The sequence below is a fragment of the Camarhynchus parvulus genome, chromosome 1, assembly GCF_901933205.1.
Source record: "Camarhynchus parvulus chromosome 1, STF_HiC, whole genome shotgun sequence".
NCBI lineage: Eukaryota > Metazoa > Chordata > Aves > Passeriformes > Thraupidae > Camarhynchus > Camarhynchus parvulus.
Window position 1 is genome coordinate 60,234,716 of NC_044571.1, and position 24,657 is coordinate 60,259,372.

General features: G+C 38.2%; 1 protein-coding gene across 1 annotated transcript; it reads left to right on the forward strand.

Annotated features, from left to right (window-relative positions):
• The first annotated feature begins 462 nt into the window (after positions 1 to 462).
• Positions 463 to 20,523, forward strand: DNAJC15 (DnaJ heat shock protein family (Hsp40) member C15). Its single transcript, XM_030951746.1, has 6 exons — positions 463 to 645; positions 7,161 to 7,212; positions 8,635 to 8,708; positions 15,349 to 15,425; positions 16,877 to 16,947; positions 20,040 to 20,523. Exons 1-6 carry the CDS (start codon positions 544 to 546, stop codon positions 20,108 to 20,110), a joined length of 447 nt encoding a protein of 148 aa, XP_030807606.1. The 5' UTR covers positions 463 to 543; the 3' UTR covers positions 20,111 to 20,523.
• The last annotated feature ends 4,134 nt before the right edge of the window (positions 20,524 to 24,657 follow it).

Consider the following 24,657-nt stretch of genomic DNA (forward strand, 5'->3'; position numbering starts at 1 on the left):
CGGGCACAGGGCCGAGCATTTTACTGATTGTGGTGTGGGACGAAAGGCGGTGGCCAACCTCTGCACAGGGAGGCATCGGATGAGGAGCGCTTCCAGAAGGGTGAGCTACGATCCAAAGTGGCGGCATTTGCAGAGAATCAAAGTATAAACACAGCGAAACATATACAGACATCAACTGAGGCGCAAGCCAGCATGTAAATTTTAAAACGCATTTTAGCGGGTTTTTTCCCAGATTAATTACGCTTTATACTTTTCTTTACATATATTCCCCCCCCCCTCCCCTTTCTGAAATCCTGTATTCTGAAGATGGGCATTAATAATTTCCGTGTGGCCTGAATGTTTTTCCCCGTCCTGATCCCATTTGTAAATGCGCTGATTATCCCTGATGCCCGCATTGATTATCCCTTATCGCTCCGTTTCCCGCTTCTCCCGGGCTGCAGCGCGCCTGCCTTGGCCGCGCGGGAGGAGGCCCTTCGCGCTCCGTCCTGCCGTGCTGTTTGTTCCTCCAGCCGACCCGTAGTGTTCGCTCCTCCTCGCGCCATCATGGAGGGCGCCGCGGCCTCCGCGGAGGGCCTGCGCTACGCCGAGTACGCCCGGGCCCCTACGGGCGCCGGCAAGGGCCAAGCCGAGCTGGACCGGGGGCTGGTGAGCGCGTGGGGGGATCCCCATCCCCGGGGCCGTGAGGCCGCTACTGCCCTGTCCGCAGCCCGGGCCTTCACACGTGTGATGGGGGACGTGTGTGAGAGGGGCGGGGGCCGGGGCGCGGGACAGGCGTGCTGCGCTCCCCTCGGGACGGGCGGGGGGCCGGGGCAGAGGGGCCTGGGCTGGTGCCGCAGGTGCAGGTGCAGCGTGGGCAGCGGGCATGGCCTCAGCCCTCAGGGGAGGGCACACCCGGGATCCGTGAGTGCTCGTGGTCCCAGGGAACAGCGGAAGGCAGAGGGTCGTCAGTCGGAAAGTTCTAATAGTGCGTTACACGATTGATGTGGAAATGTTGGCTCTGGTCTACTGTGTAAGCACACGGCAGCGGGTTTTGGATACAGGAGTAGGGTGAAAGGCAAGAGAGAAAAGTAGATGTGAATTAATGACGAATAGAAAGAGAAAAAGAAAGAGAGGGAAAGTGAGAGAGTAAAGGAGATTACTCCTTTACGGTCCTGGTTCCAGCCTCAGTCCTGCTGATGAAATGTCCCTGGGCGTGCCTGGGGATGCTTTTCTATGGATAAGTTTTCCCTGCCAGGAAGACAGGTTTCTCTTTCTGCGCAATTCTGTAAACAGGCTGGAGGGCTTGGGGGGAGGTCTTTGGTGGTCTTGATCCCCCCCTGCTACAGTCCGTACCCAGTGCTTGGCCTCATCCTTGCACTGCAGTGTGCTGTGTGTACCTCCAGGAGCTGGAGCAGGGAAAAGCGCTGCCCTGCCTCTGCATGACCCCCTTCTCCAGCCGCATCTTGTTCTTTCTCACGATGTGTTAATGCCAACGATCCTTGGTTATTCCCAGTAGGTCTTGTCTGTCACCACTGAGAGTCATTGGTTGGCTCCATAGCCAGTGTGTGTTTGGAAGATACACATTAGTCCCTTATATGCTGGGATTCCATGACAGGGTACATGGGAACACTTCAGCCCCAGCACTCACAAACGAGTCCAAAAATTCCGTTCCCTGCCGTGAAAAGGTGATACCTGATGTGTTTTCACCCACTGTGCAAATGTTATTACCACAGGCAGGTTTGAGTGTTGGAGGTTTTGTAGAGCTCTGTTTCAGAAAAGTAATTCTCGTCTGGTACTTGGTGCTGTGAGTAAGGCTGGGTGGAGGCAGAGTGTCTGCAAAGTTTCCTGTGCTCTATCGTGCTCTAAAGGAAAGGATGCTGGGATTTTATCCCACTTCTTCATTCCTATCACTTCAACTAGTTCAGGGAACAGTGAGTCCCCACTGGAAAAGAGAATTGGGAAAAACACATGGCTTAAAGCCCCAGATGGTGAAGTTTTCACATTTTTTAAATGGCTTAAAAGTCTTACTTGCCTAACCTAATTGTGCATGTGAAGTTGTCTCTACAATATTTCTACTTTTTGAAAACACAGTTTTAAAAATCACAGTTCTCTAAGTTATTTATTCATTGTTACTACAGTCTAGGACTTTTTTTTTCCCCAAAGAGTCTTCCTGTGTATTTAACAGCAAGTGTGTAATCTTAAAAAGCTGACTCTGAAACTCATTATTGTCATAGCCATTCTCCCTGTGGAATGCTAGCAGGGAATTCCTAGAATTTTGTTGAGTCTGGGCCTTCTTACCCATCTGGGATAAAAGTTGCATTTGGAGTTAGCATGGATTGCTTTGTTGTTGTGTGTATTGTCACGTTATTACTGAGGTCTGGAGACTGAGGTGGGTCTGAAGAGGAAAGAAATCTGAATGCCTACAGTTTTCTATTGGAATCTGAAATCTGGATGTCTACAGTTTTCTATTGGAATTTATTCCTTAGTCCAGGGTATTAGCTGAAAGTCACTTAATCATGGTCACATTTACTCTTGTAGTTCTTTTACAAAAGCATTTGGAGCAATGGGAGAGCAGCAGTGGAAGCTGAGGAGTCTTTTCTCAAAGATCACCCACAGGAGCCTTTGTTAATTAGTGCATACTCAAGAAGATTCATTTGAATACCTTATGGTAATTGTTCTATTAGTGAATCTTGCTCTAGTTCCATTTCCTATGAAAAACCATCCAGAACTGTAGTTGTAGCTCTATATACAAACTAAAAAGGTTACTGGAAATTAAAGGACGCAAAATGAGGTGAGAATTGTGTCAGTATGGAGAACAGCATCTAGCTGAAATTACTTTTAATTCCCTGCTGGAAAACAAATTAAATTTCATAGGAAGGTTAAGACTAGAGGGAGAATACTAGATTATGAAATCAAATTGGTTGAATAGAGTTTATAATGTAATCCCACTTCACAATGGTTTTGCCTCCATATAGTGTTACGAAGGTGGCTTCCTCTAGAGCAGTATTCCAATAAACTGTAGCTACTCTTCTGAGGAACAGAAACCTTATTCTATCTTCCATACCAAGCAATCATTTATATTTCCAGTCAAGAATTTTTATTTAAGGGAATATCTATTTTCAGAAATATTTTTGTACACTTAGTTAATATACTTTTGTATCCTGCTTCTTAGCAGTGTACAGAACTAAAAAAAACCCCACAACAAACAAACCAAACCTTAAAAATGTTTAGTTAAGCAATTTATGCTTGTGTGTATTTAGTTGAATGTAGGTGCCTACTTCCTATTTTTCTGGTCTACGATTAAGCGTGGATTAATTGCAAAATACCATTCAACCCATGAAAACAATTATTATTTTCTCTGTGCTTTTTATTCTGTTCTGCTCTGCTCACTGTAGGTTTCTGAGGAAAAAGACTGTTGGACTCCTTCTGTGTGTGTGAAACTTAGAGCAAAATATTTTTCTTTTAACTGAGAACAGTGTTCCACTAGTTGTAGTAGAAGAACCACTATAAAATCCAAATCATATGTAGGCAGATAGGTTTTAACATTTGGAAAGCATTAGCATTTGCAGCCCATTGTCAGATGTAGGAGTGTTCTGCTGAAGTTTTAAAATGATGCATTTGAAATTCTCCTTTTGTTTATAGATTCAACTTTTTTCTACTTCATAGAAGAAGAAGAAGCTCTAATGCTAAGAACACCATATGTAATTTTATTTTTTTTAGTATGTTTAAGTTAGAAGGGCACCATGGATTGGGGATTTGCCAAAATAATATCTCATCCTCCCCTCTTTCTTCTGCTAAAAAATTAAGGCTACTGGAGAATTAAATATTAAAGGAATAGGCAGAAATTCTCTGTTTTCTAACATACTGGGTGTTAATACGCTTTATGCTCTTTTGTTTGCCAAATGCTTAGGTAAATCAGGTTTTGGCAGTTGCCTTTCTAATGCTTGTGTTTTCTTATACTAACTTCAGAAAAGGATTAAGAAAATTCAGGTTTTACAGATTTAGCATAACTTTTTCATTAGTTTCCTTTAGCTGGGTTTGTTACTGAAGACTGAATTACATAGTAAAATTAAAATACCGAGATCAGCAGAATAGCATGGGGTTGATGACTGACCTTTGGGAGCTGATTCATTGAATAAAGAAAGGGACAGATGTTAGTTTTTAATATTTTATTTCTTTATTTTTCCCTCTTGGATTGTAACATAATGATTTCATTTAAAATCCACATCTTGGAAGTTTCTTAACAGCATTTTTGGAGGGGGGAGAAGGTCAATTCTGTCATAATTGAAAGTCAGTATGTATGTATTTATTTATTTATCCCTTATGAAATGCAATTTCACGCAATAGGAGACAAAAATGGTCATGTTGGTAGTTGTATTAGCATGCTGTAAATGAACTGCTGCCTTCCACAGAGAGAGCGAGTTGCTTTCATTTAATATTGACGTGAAAGGAGTGCATTTAATTAAAGCTTTGGACTTTACATTTCAAAGCACCAGGCTAACCTTGACGGATTCTTTTAAATATTCCATGCTCTCTCAACTCAGCTGAGTTACTTTAAATAACTCAGCTGAGTTGAGAGAGCGTGGAAAAGGAAACTGAGTCAAGTTGGACTGGAAGAATTTACTGGTTAGTACTTGAAGTTGCCACTGCTTTTATGATAGTCTGTGTCAAGAAAAAGGCCAAACTTGCAATCTCACACTGATCCAAATTCCGTCTTTATCACATGTGTATAGTTAGGATACATTCACACCATAACATTCAAGATGCTTTGTTGTGTCAAGTTATCACTTTTTTGCTAATATGTGGCAAGTGACTCTTCTCTAACGTGCTCATAATGCAAATAAGGTGACTTACCATAAACCAGTATTTCTCAGATTTTCTGTTGCCTGTACCTCACTTAAATGTATGGACACTCGTTCCTCTCTGGCTTGAGCTTTGTACCAGTTTTACCAAGTTTTCTGTCTTGTCTTTATTTCCCCTTGATCCTGCATCCTGATCCTATTCAAGGGCTGCTACCATGGTTTGTTTTTACCTGCTGTACTGCGGGCTGCAGTAGCTTTCCACTGACTGCTGGTGCTTTCCACTGAGATTGGACAAATGCATTCCAGCGGATATGGCCGACTCTGTCAAAGGGCCTCAAGGGTCTCTGCATTGTTCTCCCAGATTACTGTGCAAAATCACTTCAGCTACTTCTGCACTGAACTGACAGAATCCTGGTGTTAATAGTCTGGTCTCTGTGCTTGGTCTTCCCTGTGGTGAGGTGTCTGCTGCTAATGCCTTGTTGGAACCTGCATGTCTTGTAAACTGCTGACTTAAACCACCTTTTTGGTGGCAAAGCAAGTATAACTTAATTTGGACAATCAAAGGCTAATAATTTTTTTTTTGCCAGCGTGATCTATTTCACACATTGTTGAGCTCTTAATTGACTGTAACCACTTAGTAAAAGATTCTTGCTGTCAGTCTGAATAAGTCAAGGAAACTCTTGAATATTAATCCATGGTCACAAACCACAAGACAGAATAATATAGAATTCCTATAGGGTTAGGATATTTCCAGAAAGGTGGCTGTTTGTGGTTTGTGTCTAAGTGGAGGAATTTTTTTTGAATGTTTGAATATTGAGAGCCTGGGAAAACTGATTTGTGAGAAGAAGTGAAAAGAGTTTTAGTTTAGTGAGACGATGAACTGTATGCTTCACAATTTTACATCATCTGCCATTTAAGATAACATCCTTAAACATTTTCATGGGGAAAAGACGAGAGGAAATTTTGTAGAACTGAAAGGAACAACAGACATAAAACTACTATATTATTTTTACATTCAGAAATTAATGCTACTATTGAGACTGAAGACCACACTGAAATGGAAGAGTTAAATTACAAAAATGTAATATACAGGCAAATATCTAAGGCAAAAATTCCCCCTCCGGTAGGTGGGAGGTAGGTATTTAGTTAAAATCTGCAGCATCCACATGCTAGATCCAGAGGAATACAGCTACTTCTACCAGTGACCTCAGAGGAGGCTGGGACTTCTGTCCTGAGCTCCGTGCTACAGGCAGCAGTCATAGCCGCTCGGCCTCAGAGCCAAAGCTGTAGGAGCCACTGGGCATGAGGGCAGCTCCTGCATCTTATACAGCTGCCTCTTTCTGGGCAAGTTGCCAACCCATGATCTAAGTCCTACTAAGCCAGCTCTAGGAAGGCTTTGAAAACAGTATTTCTAAACTCTTCCTCTGCTCCCACAGGCTAGAAATGAGGGTGGGTACAACTGAAAACAAAGTAATTTAGCCCCAGAAATCTTAGTGGTAAAGGCACCTGGGTTCCAGATCCAGTTCCTAGGGCATTCACATTGAAGTTGGAGCTTTAGGTCCTTCTGTCAGAATTGCTTGTATACAAGATATAAACCAGTTACGGGATAACTGTGGAAGTCATATATAGAAAAGACAGTCTGGTGATAAAAGCTTTTTCACTGTCATTATGTTTTGAATTCAAGGTAAACCTAATCTGATTTCTCAGGTTTCCCGGGGGGAAATTCAAGGCATTATTGAACTGTCGTATGATAAGACAGGTGATACCACAGATGACTATTTCCTTTGTTTCAAAGATTGCAGGGAGGCTTTTCAGAAGTGGAGAGCTTGTTACCCTTCCTGATTTCTGCAAACATGTGAGAAGGCAGTCCTTTCTTCAAGGTTTACTTCATATCTTTCTTCAGCTTCTTGGTCAACACAGGAATACTTCTTACCCTTCTTGAAGTGCCTGACTTTTTCAAGCACTGTGTAGGAAAATACATACACCTGATATGAGAGTTATGAGTTAGTTCTTCACGTTTTTGTAGTAAACTGATACTTTGTTATGTAGAACTAGACTGCACAGGTAATTTCAAATAATCCTGTATAGTTATGTGCCTTGTGTTTTTATCAGTGCATACTATATGAGCTGATTTCACTGTGTGTTCACTGATTTGCTGGTGGGTAGTTCAAGTTAAACCTGATACAATGGTGAGGGTTAATGGGGCTGAACTATAAAATCCAACAGCCTGGGGAATACAGAACTTACTTTCATCGCTTTCGTAGCTTGTAAATGAAATGTCCACATCAGGCATCAGAAATGCTCCTTGTTAAAGTAAAAGGTGTGTATATATCAAATTAGAATTCACATGTTATTCTGATTCCTGTTTTTCTGCGTTAGGCCAGGACTATGATAGCACTTGGACTTGGCATTGCAACTGTTGCATTTGCAGGTAAGGTAAATTACCCGCAGAACTCTCACTTTGTGAGCTGAAGTTTGCAAACGGGTTAATGAAGTTTTTATGAATATAAATAATGGAAAGTGGAAAGGTTGCTCAAGAGAACTGTGGAAAATTGTGTCCACCTATAGAAGTCATCAGAATTGTGTCCACCTTCAAAGTAATAAATTCCAAAATTCTTTTTGAAAATGGTGGAGAAAGCTGGACAATGTAATTTCATGGACAGCAGCTAAAATGCTCCATCTGCTTTTTGTCTGCAAAATGAAAGGTGAAAAGTTTATTTACTTAATAACATATTGCGGTGTAGAGGCTCTTTAGTACAGAAGAGTGCAACAAGATGCTGTGATGATAAGTTGATGCTCAACAAATTGAAATAGAGGAAAATAAAAGGTTTTAGTGACTAGTGATTTATCATACTAACTGTTTCCATACTACATTTTTTATTGCATGAACTTTTTGCATCTGGACTGTTTGTTATTCTGAAAAATAAGTTGTAGTTTGAAGACAGGGTATGAGTTTAACATTAAATAGTGGTTAGCAGAAAGCATTAAGAGAATGAGGTAATGGTACATCACAACATTTCAACAGAGATAGTCTGATGTGGTTTTGACTTCTGTGTTACCATAGGCACAGGCTTAGATCACTAAAACTTACAGACATGATATGTGTTGTAAGAATGAGTGCAAGTTGCTATTTGAATGAAGCAGAGCCACATTTTATAAATAGTTTTTCCATTGTGTGTAGTATTAAGTTACGTTGCTAAAGAATAGTTAAAACAGTAACTGGGGAGAGAGGATTTACATGGAAAACCCTCCAGTAACATGGCATAATTCTTGATTCCGGTGTTGATAGAGCTGCTTTGTTCTTCTGGGAACACAGCCTTACAGGAATCCCTCTAGTCTTTCTTGGCTATAGACACTCAGTGCTAGTGGGGAGTTGAATGGCTCTGAATCCCAGAAGATCGTCTTTTTCTAACGAAATTAAAAATTCAGTATTTACAAGGTGTGTAATAAAGCATACAGTATCACAGCAAGAAACGTGTAATACATGGATTTCTTTTTTTGAAGACATAACCTTTGAAGAGTATTTAATAAATAATGTATACCCAAAGATAATGTTTCAAACCACCCTTTTTCTTAAAGTTCACAAGGCAGGTATCTTCATTTATCATATTGAAATGTATTTAAATCTATTTATTTAGTGAGTTAAATAGCGAGTAAACACAATGGGTCTTTGCAGTCCGTGACTAAGTTTTTAGATGCAGTGTACTAAAATTCTTCTCCCTCTCCCAATAGTTTGGTGTTTTTTAAAAACAAAATTCTTTCTGCTGTAAACTGATGAGCATAAATTGGAGCTTGTTTGTGGGGTGTTTTTTGCATTTTAGTGAATATTTCATTTAACCTTCATCTTTATTAGGTCGTTACGCTTTCCATGTTTGGAAACCATTGGAGCAGGCAATTACAGAAGCAGCAAAGAGGATTTCAACTTCTGTAAGTTTAGATACTACTTTATGCTAAATTTATGATTTTGTATTTCAAGTATTCAGAAAGGAGATATTTTATGTTAAATAAAGTGCCAGGTAGATATTTTTTCCCCAGGATAGGGCTGCTCCCTGCTGTGTAAGTTCTGGCACGTTGTCTTCTATATTTTAAATCCCTATGGATAAAGCTGTATCAAAAGATGTTCATGAGTTTGATAAGCAGTTGCAGTTTTTTCTACTGATGTTCTTGTTTTGGAACCCTTACTAGTAAGTGTAAAGATAAATTGTTCAAGTACATGGTGAGAAAGTCACTAATTCCTAAATATTGCAAAGTGATGACATGCAGTTTCATTTCCAGCAGCTAAAAGTGAAAGAATTTAGTCTTTTAGACACAGTGTTAAAAATCAAGAAGACAAATTGATGAACTTCTGGGATGGGTTGCCATGGAGATGGGAGAGCTTGTGTGCTGGTTTACATAGGCGTTGTCTTTTTTTTCTTCCTCAGCTAATTTGAACTTTTAACCAGGTTTTTGTTCTTTGTTTTTTTCCTGCTGGTTAAAAAATACAATAATGAGGTCAAAAAATCAAGAAGTAGTGTGTTGTGCGGGATGCATATGCAGGGAATATTTGAGAGCATTTACTTACTGCTTCAGTGGCTATGTTTTCCTCTGGTAAATAAATACATGTGTTCCATTCCTGTTTGATTGAAGTAATTCCCAATGAGCTAGATGTCTGCTTGTAGCAGAATGTTCCTTCAGAGTTCATAGTCTGTGTACACTTACCCACAGCAAAAGAATGCTATTCCCTTCATGATGCTGATGGGTGAGCATGTTCAGGGAGTAATTGTTGCAGATTATTATTTCCTGAAAAATATACTAAAGGTAGGTTTTTAAAAAACATGATATTAGCATTGTACCTACTAATGTTAGGCCAGTTGCAGCACAGAGCCTGTCTAGACAGACACTGAGGTCCAAATTCATTTGCCATCTGTACTTGGTGTTCCTGTGCTGAAGGTGCAAGCTTGGTCAAGGCAAGCTTCCTGAGGAGAAGATTCAGCTGTCCTCTTGGGGCTGGTCACATTTGTGTTTGCTTGCCATGTGTTTCAGCCAGAAACAGTGCTCCTAGAAAACTTTTTTTGCTCTCTGTCGCTCTTATTGCATTGCTGTTGTGAGACCACTGTCAATTTTTTCTTTTCCTATTTCAAAAAAAAAAAATTTGAGATATTCCCCTATTGCCTGCCAAAACAACAGAGGGGACTTTAGGTACTGTGAATTAAATTGCTTTCACATGATACAGATACAGGCTGACTTGCAGACTTGCTAGATGTAGCTGGCAGTACATGTGGCTTCAGAGTATGGAGTGCTTCAGTCTTCACCCTCCCTCCCTCCCTAGCTGTTTTACTCCAGCCATTCTTTTTCTATCCATTTGTAGATACCAGCTAGAGAATCTAAATTCAGATACATTCACATAAGAAAGCATGCAGTGACTCTTTTTAACACATTGAAATGTGACATGCTACTGCATGGAGAGGTGTCTGTTCCTAGGAAACTGCACTCCTCAATACTGACTGAGCCAAGCTCATTACAGACCTATCTCATTTTTACCTCAGTGACTTTGAGTCCTGCAGAATTCATGAACAGCCATAAAGAGCAAACCAGGAGCTTCTGCATTCTAAATGTTCTTAGTCCCTGGAGCAATATCCTCTGTCTGGTTTCACATCCTCCCTTTCTGCCCAGAATTGTGTGTTGATTTCCAGTAGGGTATTTCTTCTGCTGTTCTATTTCTGTACTTGAAAGTACAAGTTTTCTGTGTAAGATGAGATCTACTGGAGACAGTAAAAACTCTCTTCCTGTTTGCCATTTACTGTGTGTATTTTCTGGCTTTATATTTGTGAGAGGATAGTGATAATATCTTTCTTCTACAACCATGGTCCAAATTGAAGATCCTTGTATAATTCTTGGCCAAGATTATTTGATTTTTACTACTCTACAGCTACTACTTTCTCAGTTTATATTTTAATTTTTTTACTTCTCCCCTTAACAATGGATTATTTTCTTTAAAACAGTAGAGAAAAGATTAAATGCAAAAGTCCTATGTAAGTGCTTATTCTCCAAAGTGCTTATTTTAGTAATTTCACATGCCTTTGTGGGATATGAAGCTGCTGTGTATAATGTGTGAATTAGCACTTTCACCACGTTTCTTGACAGCTTATTGCCCTTTACACTGTACTGACAAAGGTTACCAAGAAGTTGGTACTTCTACCCATGCTTCCTGGAAAAAAAAAATCTCATGACCTTCAGTGTCTGGGCTCAGCGTTACTTTGCTGGGTTTCTATGGTGAAGGCACCTAGCTTGGTCCCTATAATTTTCAGTGCTTATTCTAGCTTTGTAGAATGAAACCTTGTCCCTCATGGCCTTCTTTTCCTTGAGAGTCTGTGAACAGCTGACAGTTGAAAAGCTAGCTGCCTCCCTCTGTAAGCCCCCACTCTTCCTCCTCCATTTACAATGTTTCCCCTGCTCTGTTTGCGCTAGAAATCACAGTTGATGTTGATCCCTCCCAATTACACAAGGTAATACAGATGCAGTTTATTCTTTCTGTCTGCTCACTAATAAATTATTTGGGACAGGTCAAGCTGAGCAATTTTGAAGTGATAATTTAAAATGCTGCTTGCTGTATCTTGAGGATTTTACACTTCCTATTTACTTATGTAAATAAGTAACATATACAGTCAACAACTGCACTCATCTTTTAGTCAGAAATAGTAAGCAGAGGCAAGTAAAAGCTTTATTTTGAATTTTTAGATCTCATATAAGACAGTCACTTTATATTTAAGAATATGTATTTGTAAATGCTTCTGTAATTTAGTCTTGAAGTTTTCTACTATCTTTCTTTCAGTGGAGAAAGTCACTGGAGGAAACATTGTATTTCCACTCTGTGGCAAGTCATAATGCTTGCTCCCACAGAAATGGTTTATTAGTTTGTGTGTAGTTTTGTCAGTGGTCTCAGAGAGACTGTTTTGTCTCTGTGTGTAGTGAGAAGAGTGTTGCCTGTAGAAGTTGCATAGCTCTAAGTAGTCATTTGGCTTTTCTTCCTCAGAATTAGTGCCATTAGTTGTACTATTAATATTTCCTTAAAGTGTGAAATAAAGAAGCAAGTATTTCGGTAGCATTCATTACCTTTCTTTGTGGAATCAATGATATTGAGGATTGAATGACAGACAGATAGAAGATATTGAAGACAGACGCAGAAATTCTAGGCCAAATAAACAATCAAAATACTCAAATCCCACAATCATGAAACTCTCTGTTCCACAAGAAAATGATGTCTTCTGTAGCACATCATTAGGTTTTCTCACTGTATTTCCTTTATTGGATCTGATTCTGCTCAGACTCATGGAGTTCTGAATTGAGAGGTAAGGGTAGCAACTGTCTGTCTTGTCCTTAATTGAAAATAAAGCTTCTAGAGAACAATGCAGTCCATTTTATAAGATTTTTTTCCTAACTGAAGTTAAGGAAGTTAAAGTTGATATTAGCAAAATTCTACGTTATATCACAGCTTCTAATAGTTTGTGGTTGTAGTTTGTTTTTTGTGTTCGGTTTTTTTCCTCTGGTGTTTGTTCCCTTTCTGGTGGAGGACTGTGTTGGTCCTGGTACAGCAACATACAGTTTTCAGAAAAATTCACTACTCCATGTAATGTAATGTATGGTCTCAGTTTTGGTGTTTTCGCTCTCTTAACTGGCATAGAAACAGTGATTATGCTTCTGATTATGTGCTATGAAAAAAAAACTATCTTGAACATGTCATGGTTCCTGTGCATTGGATTTTCTTATCTGGTTGCTTTTGTGGAGATTTGCAAGACTGAATAGACATTTGCAGAGCAAGTGCAGCCATTTTCTGTCCCTCCCTATGCCCCAAACCTATTAATAGCATTTGTTCAGAAAGGAGGACTTAGATAAATTGCTAAATGGTAATAATGTGCAAGGAAATTAAGTAAATTAAATGATACCTCCTCCCCTTCCCCCAAATAGTACAAAGAAATTAAGAGCTCATTTCAATGATTTTTCCAGTACAAAATTTTCTTTGCAATTGCTGGAGCTAATAAATAATCAAGTGACTAGAGCTGCCTGCTCATCAAGGAGTTCTCATAACAGAAAAATATCTTTCCAGCCATTACTTAGAATTTACAACTAGGAAAAAATGTTTTAGTTTGAGTAGCGTGCAAAAATTCTTTCATTAGGGAACTAGATATTTGCCTACATGTTGCCTAAAATGAAGTCTCAGTATTTTTTCCTCTTTTTTCTAACCAACAGGAAAAATGCTTTTATGTGTAATTTCCTTTTGCTTTAAATTCTGCTTAGGATGGAGATCCTAATTTAAGAATTGATTATTGTTTCTACATCCTTCACTTATGAGAAGAAAATATTTTTTCATGAAGACCAATTGAACAAACTGTTTGTGTGTGAAAAGACATTATTTTTTCATTCTTTTTGGAGGTGAACCGAGGCTTCCTAAGGTTAGAACAGTGTCAAGGAAGTAGGCTTTAAAAACATGAAAAAATATTTCTGAATGTAAGCTTGTAGCCATCCCTCCCTAGTCTCTGATTTTAAATAGTATTTTAGATGAAATCTACCAAGAACAGAGACAAGCTGTGTTAAATTCAAATGCTGCTCTTCTCTACATTAATAGCAAGCTAGTGTTCTCCTGCATTAGAGTTCTATGTCAGAGTTGAAGGGCAGAGAAGAATTCAGGAAACCACCTGCACCTAGACTGCTTTGGGAGCAAATGTTTCTGGAAAAACTTTCAGAGAGCATTAAAGTATGCTTTTCTCTTTTGCTTGTAGTAATTGTTGGCATTGTTGCAAATTTCTGTGCAGTTCTGCTCTTCAAGGGTGTTCATTAAATTATTGACATCATTTCCCTTCAGAGAACCAGAGAAGCGCTGTGTGTTCCATTAATGTTGCACCCTCTAACCTGTCAGTCCATGTGCACTTTTCCAGACCTGGTTGGTGTTACCCTGTAGTTACAGAAGTGGCTCCTCCACAGATTCTCGTTGTTGGCATGGCATGTCCACAGTTCCTTCAGCTTTGATACCTTTAGTGTTACAGTAGTGGTTACTTTGTTCATGGTTTGGGGTGGGAGAAGGAAAATGAAATTCGTTTTGGGCAACAACAGCACACTAAAAAAATCTCTTCTGTGTTTGTGTGTGACATTCTGGTAGCAATAGGTGAAGTATTTCTGAACCTTGCTTTTGGGTGAGTATCTCTCCTAAGCTTAAAGGCTTTTCTTAGATATCATAGGCAGAGCCCTTTAAATGCTATATAATGGTTTTGAAATTATATAAGAGAGCTTGTGTAGACATAAGGCAAAATTCTCACTGAATATGAATGGCTTTATTTAGTGAGAAGAGTGTTTTTTCAAGGGCCAGGCGCATTTTACTTGGGGCTAAAGGGAATACTTAAAAATAGTCTCAGCTCTCAGGCCAGACTTCCCTTTGATAGCAACAAAAGAAGCTTATTTTCCCTCAGTTGATAGGTTTTGCACTGAGGAAAAGACTTTAGTCTTGTTGAGTGATTTCTGTGTGCCAGTTCGCCAAGGCTTGGAGCTATATCTGCCACCTCTGGGACTTACAGAAACATTCACATTGTGATCACTGCTAACCGTCAGTGATGGTTCCACAGGTTTTTTTCATAATTTAAAATAGATTTATGGTTGACAAATATGCATTCAACCCATTCTCTATGACAGTAGCTGTAATGATTTGCTCTCATCTCCATCTCCTTTTTAATGTTCTTCTCCCACTGTTTTTTCTTCCCTTCTTAAAACAGTGGATAAAGTTTCATATGACAATGAGTTTAAAAAGTTAACCACAGGTCCTGTTTCTAATAGTTGTCAGTCATTGGTTTTGAAGGAAGGATGTAAAGATGTAAAGACTTAGGATTTCCCTATATATTCCATTATTTGCCAATGTTCTCCAGCTTAGTGGTTTCCTAAAACAGGTTGTAACTTTATGCTTAAGCCTTCTTTATTTCCCTTGTTTCTTTCTGTTTATTTTTCTTGGTTCTTATTTTTCTTTTTTTTCTTGTTTCTTTCTCAGGATTCCTTCAAAGAACTCATGATACACTTTTTTGAAGTAACATTCCTTCACATCAAATCTATTCTTATATCAATTGGGTTTTTTTTACCAACTTGCTTTGTAGAAATGTCTGTAGTGATTGTCCCTAACATCCATGGATGCCAAAATATTGTCACTTTTGGCATTTGTCATTGTGATGGTACCAGTGCTGTTCTCAACAATTATCCTTCTTTCCCTCCCATGCCCTCCCCAACACATGCACTGTACCATCCTATGCTAGTATGTACTTTGATTCTGGACTTTTCTCCTGGAGGCAGGATTTCAGTGGTTGTAGCTATTAATATCTCTTATTAACAGTAGAAGATTGTGAAAACATAGGAAGGTTTTTTAAGTTGTTTTTTGTATGTGTTATCACTCAGGAGAAGTCCTTTCATATTATCTGGTCTCCAGTCATTCCATGCCTTTGAAATAAATTATAGATGGATGTAATGCTCTGAATGAGGTCATATAACTACAGTTTAGTTCCTGGCACTTTGTACATGAACTAATTATTGCTTTTTTTCCCTTTCTTCTTTGTAGAGTCTTTCATCATACTATAAGGGAGGATTTGAACAGAAAATGAGTAGGCGAGAAGCAAGTCTTATTTTAGGTGTAAGGTAGGTGTGTTGCATCAATATGTTTTTACTTCAGCAAGTATTGAATGAAGCAGATGCATGTTGCAAGAATGTGGAATACTCTTGCCAAAGCCATAGCTTTTTTTGTAAAAGACTTCTAATCGCTTATAAATTATTCTAGTACTCTGCTTAAACTAAAAAGCAAACAATAACGTGCTCAGAAAAAATGTGAATTTGTTTGGCTTGAAGGCAAGGAAATTTGAAGTAAACCCCTCTTTTCACAGTTGCTTCTTTGAGCAGACCTGCGTGATCTTCTGTAATATTCAATGGCCACTTTTCCCCAGTTATGGTTTAGAATCATCTGAGGTTCTAAATGTGGTATAACAGCTTTCCTTTTTAGTATTAAAAACAGCTGTACAAATCAAAATATAGATGATTGTTATTTGTGGTTGTATGATAAATCATTTTGGTTTTGTATCTATATAATCCAAGACCGTTCACCCTCTCTTTGTTTCTTTCTACGTCACTTTCTGTTCAATTGAAGTACTCTTTTCTTATGCAGTTCTGTGAACTATTTTTGCAACATACCCTAATTTCACTGTGACAGAATAATAATTAGAGAGGTTGTTTACCTCGGGAATTTAGTTGGGCTGATACCTTGCATTCAAGCTGTATCTACAGAAAGATTAATTAATTGAATCATCGCTGATTAAGAAGTCACCTGAAGTGGAAAACACTGATTCATTTCTGCATACTAACAAATTATAAAAAACTGAACCATTCAAACTGTCCTTTTGCATACAAGAGTTTTACTGTGTTGGCATATTGCATCCATAAGTGGTTATTTGTCTGGTAAGGTACATATTTTGTATTTAATTTAGGCCAAATACATATTTTATGTATGTCATTGAAGTAAACAATATTATGTAGGTAGCACCTGTAAATCAATGTGTCCCTGAATGTAACACATTGAACAGCTTTGCAAAAAATAACACATACAGGCGTTATTTTCAGGCCCCAGTAGAAAGAAAAAATATTTATAGCTGCTATAAAAATATTTACAGTAGAACAAAATGTGATAATATTAAATATTTGTTGTTTTGTCACTGGTCATAAAGATATTTATTTTCTTGGAGGAAAAATTGTGTTTTCTGCATTTAATGCTAGAATAACCAACCAGATAGACCCTAGAACTGCTGGGGCTATCTTCTTTTCTCCCCTCAAATTTTTTATTTTAAATGAAGGGATGTATTACATTCTACAAAAACCTGAAAGATACTTGTATGTGTCACATACACAAGCTTTTGAAAAATGTCATTCTCTTTGCCTTATGTGCCTTTGTTGTTGTTGCTTCCTCAGAGATGCAGTTTATGTTTTGTCCACAAGATGGTGAAAATCTCAAGTTTCAATTATTTTTGAAGCCAGTATAAGCTGTTAATTTTTAGCCTGAGTGCTCTGGCATTTCTTGTAAGCACTTCAATTTGTTTTTGCAGTCCATCTGCTGGCAAGGACAAAATCAGAACAGCGCATAGGAAAATCATGATTTTGAATCATCCTGATAAAGGTAAATAATTATTACTTTTCTTAACTAGGTCTGGAAGGGAAGAGGCTTAAATGAGTTCCTTTAAATTTTCTGACTGTGTAAATAACCACATCAGCTGCAAATGTTTGTTGTTTATTGACTTGAGCTTCTGTGTGTCATCTCAGATAAACTGAGCTTTATGAACCAGTTTTACTCATTTTTATTTAAAGTTGTTTTCTGTACTTGTGCTGCTTCAGTTAAGACTATGAGCTTGGGGACCAGTTTTCCACACTTGGCAAAAACTTCTTGAAAAATAAGGGAAAATAAGCTATAAAAATTTTACGTTAAAATAAAATTCCTGTTTTGAACTGTAATGGACCAGTTGCATGCATGAAAGTAATTTTCTCTGGGGAAATGGTTTGCAGTTACTAAGTACATCATTGATGAATTTCAGCCTTTATGGAATTCACTTGGAAAGAATGTAAAGCTGGGCATTCTTGCTTTACTGGCCGGGTTTTTAATGTAAATTTATCTTAGAGAAAGGCTATTATTATAACTTTAACTACACTACAGCTGGTTCAGAAAGAAAGCCCATATGTTCATTGCTGTCTCTGCTTTAAAATAACAGATGGTGAAGAGCTGCACTGTATTTCAGAAGTCAAAAGGGGAAATCAGAGGGTTTTTATTTCTTTTTGACAGAATTATAGGCTCCCTACCAGCACCCCATTTTAAGAAAATGAAAAGTGTGTCCGCTGGCCATGGGAAGTGTTTAGTTGATGCTTTTCTCTCTTCATCCCTCAGTTTAGTGTAAAAGCTGTCCTGTTTGTTTGATTTCAAACTTTCCTTTTTTACTCTTTTTTGTAATGTGTAAGTTGCACAGACCTAGAAAGGAAATTCACTTCTTTGTTTCTAATATATTACAGTGGTCAAAAGTCTCTTAATCACCAGAGTTCCTATTAGGTCAAGTTTTCTTAGTAATGAACTTCTACATTTGTTGTAGCTGTATGTGGACACGTGAGCCAAAAAGAATTGTGAATCTCCATGTGGATATTAAGTGTATGTGAAGAGATGCTTCCTGTTAGGAAGATCCTAACAACCCTAACAAAGATTTTAGTGCTGCACTCTGAGAGTTTTAATGCCCCTGCAGCTGGGCACAGTGTAGGTCTGGATGGATGTAGTGAGCCCTTCTGTGTGATAGTGAGACACCGAGCGTTTTCTCAGTGGGAGCGCCAGTTGTAGGGATTTGTGCTTCTCAATGCCCCTGAAGCTCTTCTGGCATGGCTGTAGAAAAAAAACCTTAATATCTTCAGCTGCAGAGTGAGGGCCTGAAGTAATCTGGAACATGTGGCATCACAGAGAGGCTTGTTTGCTTGTATATGGATCAATTCTGGCTGTTGGTAGCACAGATGTTCATTTAAAAATAATATTCAATGGTATAATGTAATTTTGAAATAATATTTTACCACCTGGAGATGATAGAAGAAAGAGCAGTAATTGCAGATTTTAAGTTACATGTGTTCTGAGATCCAAACTGTTGCAGAGAGAAATATTAGAAATAAATAAGAAATACATAGAAATTTGCATGAAAACATCCCCAGAGAGTACTACTGAAATGGCTGCTTGTTAATCTTTACAGTTCAGTTTTAAAGTTTTTATATTGATACATTGTATGTTAAGTTATCAGTTACAAATTTTTTATGAAAGAACATTTCCTCACAGAAAAAAAAAAGAGAAACCTTTTGGACTTGCCTTAATTATAAACAAACACTTAGGCAATCATGAGATTGAATTTCCTCTCATTGGAGGGCTACAAAATTAATACAGCACTTAAGGATGTAAATGTAGTGAAAACACTTCCAACAGATTTGAATTTACTTTAAGATGCTATATTCTAGACAAGTAGAAAATCAAGGTACATTTAAAAATTACTTGGAATACATTGTTTATTGCAGGTTTTAGTCTTTACTGTTTGTTTGATCCTCTTATCTCCTCTGTGAAAGAAGCAGTAGTCAGTGTAGTAATGCTATTCCTTGCTACAAAGCTACTTGATTTCAGAAAAGAAAAAAATTTTTTTTCAATAGTCAATTCGTCACTCATCCCTTGCCCTGCCTCACTTTCCTCCAGTTTTCCTCCAGTGTGGCTTACTTATTAGAATTAAAACACTCAAACAAGACCAAACCATGGAAAAGAACTTTTTTTTTTTCTGGTTATTATACTACACTATGAAATTACTTTATACTGATTTGGATTCCTGCAGCAATGGCTTAAAGAAGTCTTTAAGCAAGCCTCACCTTTTCATTTGCATGTGTCTACAACTAGCTCTGCATGTTTCTTCTATCATTGTTTTTTCTGATTAATAGAATGAAGGAAATGGTGAATGAAAAGAATTAGGTTGAACAAATGCCTTGGAAAAGGCTATGCAGTGCACAATACTGCTGGAATCACATTTTCACATTAAAATATAGGTGTATTATAGTAAGTGGTAAGTTACTGATACAGACCTTGCAGTGTTGTTTTTGGTGACTGTGGGCAGATGGCTGGCACTCAAAGGGAGACTGAAAAAAGCCCAGACACAAAAAGCCTGCTGAACTGTAATCAGATGGTTAGATGGAGCGTAGAGCAATGGCAGTGTTCAGCACTAGGAGTTAGAAGGTGTACCATGTTTAAATAGCTTTATTGTGATGGGTTCTGGCTGGTAACTCTGGGCATCTCACACAGGAGATGCTTGCACAATAATTCTTCATCAAAGTTATTTTAAAATTTTCCTCTCAGTTTTTAGTATGAGTGGAAGTAATTGCTGTTAGGTTTGAATGACTGTTCAGGACAGCTGACCTTGCGTACATTTGCAGTAGCATCCCACTGCAGATCTAAATCACAGGATGTAAGTGATTTCAGAGTTCAGTCTTCTCTCTGAGAGAAGTTGTTCTGTGTTATTCTACAGTGATTTCAGTTTTGATGACATTTCTCATGTTTCCTTATCCATTAGTTTACTTCTTGTCAATGTCAGTTGTATCAAAAGGATCTGTGTAGGAAAGAGATAATAAAAATGAATAATAAAGAGATGCTGCAAGTGAGGTAGTTTGGTACTTAATACTAATGTGTAAACAGTATTCCTTTCCCCTTTCTCTTCTCAGGTGGATCACCTTACTTAGCAACCAAAATAAACGAAGCAAAAGACTTGTTGGAATCCAGTGCCAAAAACTGAAACCTGAAGCCTTGGGTCATAGGAGATTCAGCAGATACATTGTACAATAACTTTCATGTCTGCTTGTTCTGCACAGTTTCTTAACATTGATTGTTCATATTTACGTGATTAAAATGTTAAGATTATTTAAAATGTTAAGATTATTTAAAAGGAAACTGAAATCTTTTACTGTTATGTAAAGTTATGTACAGTTATGCCCCTGCAAGGACCAGGGAGTTAGAATGATGATCCTTGTGGATTCCTTCCAGCTCAAGATGTTCTATGATTCTGTCCCAATCATTTAGTGTATTCTTACTGAATTATAATCCCTTACAAGCTTGAAACAGTTCTTTTAACTGTGTTTTTTTCAGAAGTACTTTTTTGTTTCTTTTGTTAAATTTTGGATCTTTTAAAATAAAAATTTTAAAACAGTCTTTAATATAGGGTTGTTTCTTCATTAGTAAAGAAACAACCCTGTCTTTAGGGTCACCATAAAATCTGTGAGAGTGCATTGAGTCACAGGACATATGACAGACCCCAGTTGGCAAATTTTCATCACCACCTTATGCTTGAGTCTGTTCATTTGTGAAGTAATGGCGTTTGTTCGTGGGTGCAGTTTGAGAGCTGCAACTCAGGACAAAATGACTGATAGGACTACAGACAGCAGCTTCCACTAGGTGTGTTTTTGAGGCTTGGAGCTATGAAGGAAGATTCTTGGGTTTGGTTACTTCTTTAATGTCTTAAAGGATCTCTGAAATTGTCAAGTAATTATTTAGACATGCTTTTATTTCAAGTCACAGAGTATGTTTAATCTCTAGCAGTTGGGGTAAACATGGGGTTTTCTGCAAGGGTTTTCATGGCAGTGGGATTGAGGGAGGTAGGTCCATGTGGCATGGTTTAGATGGATTTTCCAGGCTGCTGCTTGTCTAGGTTAGCCAAGTCGTGTGAGCAGAGTGCAGGACTAATAACAGCAGGGAACAAAGAGGAGAGTACCTGCTTTGCACATGGCTCCAGGAGCACTTCCTGGGTTAGTTCTTCAGTAATGCTCATGTTTCTGCATTATGCTTCATATCCCAGAGCATACATACCTCCCTCCTTATGTAGCATCCTAGCAATCTAGTGCTGGCTTTGGAGAATCCTGAAGTCATGGATCTCAGACTTCAGAGAGAGCAAGTTCTAATTGACAGCTCAGGCTGGGTGCTTCTTGGGGCACTTGGCTGCTGCAGATTGCTACCACTCAGTTGTCTGCAGTTGAGTTAAATCTCCTAAGCACAGACAGTCTAGTGCATTCAGTGCAAGACTGAAAAACCTCTAGTGTCCATTCAAACTCTATCATTAGAGGTACAACCAACAGCTTACTGAAGTGCTACAAATGCAAAATTTAGATACTCCATTTTATAGGTTATTTAGCCAGAGGTAACTGGCTAAGAGCAGTTAATATGAGGTTGGATGCTTTAATTATTTATTCACCAGAACATGCATTTGTAGTTCATCCAGTGGTGGATGTTCAGATAATGTGGATTTTTCCTTGAAAGGAAGAAAAAGTATGAATTTTTTTTATCAGGTTCCTCACACTTTGTCACAATTCCCTTACTTTCATTAAAGGGAGATGAAAAATTTTAAGTCGATCCTAAAAGAAAAGAATAATTCTAAGTACTTTAGAGACTGTGTTGCAATTATAGTGGCAAGACATGGCACAATGTCACTGGATAAAGCAAAAAAGACTGCCAGGAGAAACCTGCCTGGGAATAGCATACGCTATACACCTACTACAGTTGCTTCATATAACTAGTGCTCTAATACAAGAGTCTTGAATGAACATAGTTTATTCCTATGCAGTAGCTTTAATTGATTCCTGTTAAAGGAGTAGCCATCAATTAATGCACATTTAGGGTTAGTCATTCTTTTCACTGGTGTATCAGTCTGTATTGGCAAAAAACAGAACCATGACAGTTCCCATGTTGGAAGGAGACAAGTGAAATGGTGGTGTTCCTAATTTTCTGAAGTGGAATCTGTAAGTGATATGAGTCATTGTGCAAAATCAAAATTGATGTGAATGGCAGGTGGTAAAAACATTCTGCTTAATGATTTTGAACTGACTAGCTGTTGTTTTCATATAGCTACCATATTTTTCCTGGATAAAATGTGTTGCAGAGAGCTGTTCTAAAGTATCAGTTAAAACAGATGCATTAAAGATGGCTTCTTGCTCTGTTCTTAAAAATTAACTTCCCATGTATTTGTAAGAAGTAGAGGGTTTGTTTTTTTCTGTGAGATTCTATTGTTGATAATTTCCTTCCTGATATAATTATTTATATCTGATTATTTTGAATGAAACACTTTTTTCTGCCTTTCAGTTATGAGAGAAATTGTCCTTAACAAAAAGAAATAAAACTGAGTTCTGGTTGTGCTTTCTCCATTTTTTTTTCAGAACAGACTATTGACTGCTTAAAAATTTTGATGAATTAACAAATTAATTAAAAATTCAGCAGATTAACTGGCTCGTCTTATCTGTGGAAAATGCTGTAAAATGAATGAAGCTAATGAGGAGCAGTTGTAAAAGCATCACACATACAATAGCATATTTTTTCTTGTCTATTTACCTGCACAACTTGCTTTACCTACTAAGTGATGTTTAGAAGGATGAATATAGGACAAGGAAAGGCAAATCATGGAAGTGCTGCTCGATTTGTTGTTGTTGATAGGCAGCATGGCAGGCTGAGGAATGTCTTTGGATACTGCCTTGCAAAACAGCACCTGGATTGATGTTCAACTGAGCTGGGAAGAACAGGATGCTACTATTTTTAAAAACATAGCCTGGTAATTTAATCTTAAAAATATTCAGCCTCTTGAGACTATTTTCTTTACTTGTCAAATGGGTAGGTGTTTTTGTGTAAGGAAAGTGCATAGAGGTTGATTTATTCTGGTGCAATTTCTGTCCATCTGTCGTACAAGCAGACTCATTTTTCATGTGTTGCTTTAATGTTCTGAAAATGTTCATCTGTAACTTCTTAGCTTGGGGATTCCTAGGTGTTTTTCTACTTGGGTGATAACCAGTCCCAGATATCCTCTACAGCTTCAGAAGTCAGACAGGACTGAGTGCATTTATATGGCATTGCTGTGGGTGATTCCCAGTTTATTTAATGAAGCGGTTCTTGCTCATCTGCCTGATTTTTACTCTTAGTCCGTGGAAGTTTTACCTAATATTTCATTCTTTACCCTTCATACAGCAGAGTTAGGGATAGGTCTACAAAAACACCCAGTGAAATCTGGTTACCTGCCTGTGCATGAGTGCCACTTGCAAAACTTTTCCTGGCTTAGGATGGGACTGGGATAAAATTTAGACACAGTTCACGAAACCTTTGCCTGATTTTCTAGGTAGTTTTAAAGGTAAAAAGTTACTGTCCTGTGTGCTTGGATTTTTGCTTCTGTATAGGTGTAAAATTACTTTCTTCTTGCAAGGTCTTTGCTCAGTTCAACACTTTTCTCATCCTTAAACCAGCAGATTGGGTGTCTGGTGTCTTCAGTTCCCTAAAAAGCCTGATCTGCTGTCTGTGTTTGTAGGGTGCCTTATAAGCCTGGGTGTGAAAATCACAGTATCTGACCTGCTACTCAGGTGAGACTGGTGATGAAGCTGGGCTGAGGAGGCGACAGCACTTGCTCTGCTTCCTGCTGCAGCTGTGCCTTGCTGCAAAATGTAAGGCTCATAAAGCCTGTGAGATTCCTGTGCCTGAGTACTGAGCTCAGGTCAGCTTCAAACTGTGAAATGATGCCTGAACAACTTAAGGAAATTCACCAGTTGAGGTATTACTGGCTTCTTAGGAGACTCATTTCCCACAGGTTGGCCTTTTGGGTTTTTCCTTTAATTCTGACTCTTCTATGAGCATCTGTATGCTGGTCTGACTTTGGCAAGCAGTACGGTAGACTGGCGCTAAATGGCCAGCTAAACTTTCCTGGATTTTTAATTGAATTACGACAAAACAAATGTTTTCCATAGGTCATGAACAGCAGGTTTTTGTGTGTAGATGGCAAAGCCATATTAATGAATTTGGATCACCACCAGCACAATCTTGGGACTTTTGAACTTTGTCATTTCAGCAAACAACAGGTTGTATGTACATGTATGTGTAAGCGCACACATGTTTATACACATACACAGAGCTTTTCTGGATCCTGTGTGGAATTTTCCATCTGCTCTGGGTGGGGCACGCTTTTAAAAAAGGATACTTTTCTTGACTTTTTTTGTTTGTTTGTTTGTTTACTAAATTTTCCAAATCAGATCAAGGTAGCAAAAATAATGCCAAAATAAATTAGAGGTCTTTAATTATGTGCATAAATAGGAAGACAATTAAAAAAAAATCAACACACACCACCCAAATATCTCCAATTTTTGCATTTTATTGAGTTTATTCTTAGTGCTGCTTTCATATACATAAATACATGCAGTGTAGTTATGAGTCTTTAAAAAAAATAGTGTTCTTCTGTCATCATGCTTTATTTGCCTAAGATCCTTGTACCCAACTTTTTTTAAATGAGGCAAAAAAAAAAATTACAGGTTTTTGGGATGTTGC

What these genes read in the sequence shown, in the direction of transcription:
- DNAJC15 (XM_030951746.1), top strand. Translation starts at nt 544, where the DNA reads ATGGAGGGCGCCGCGGCCTCCGCGGAGGGCCTGCGCTACGCCGAGTAC. An exon ending in CCGAGCTGGACCGGGGGCTG is followed by an intron (nt 646 to 7,160) that starts GTGAGCGCGTGG and finishes TTTCTGCGTTAG; the next exon opens with GCCAGGACTATGATAGCACT. An exon ending in TTTGAATCATCCTGATAAAG is followed by an intron (nt 16,948 to 20,039) that starts GTAAATAATTAT and finishes TTCTCTTCTCAG; the next exon opens with GTGGATCACCTTACTTAGCA.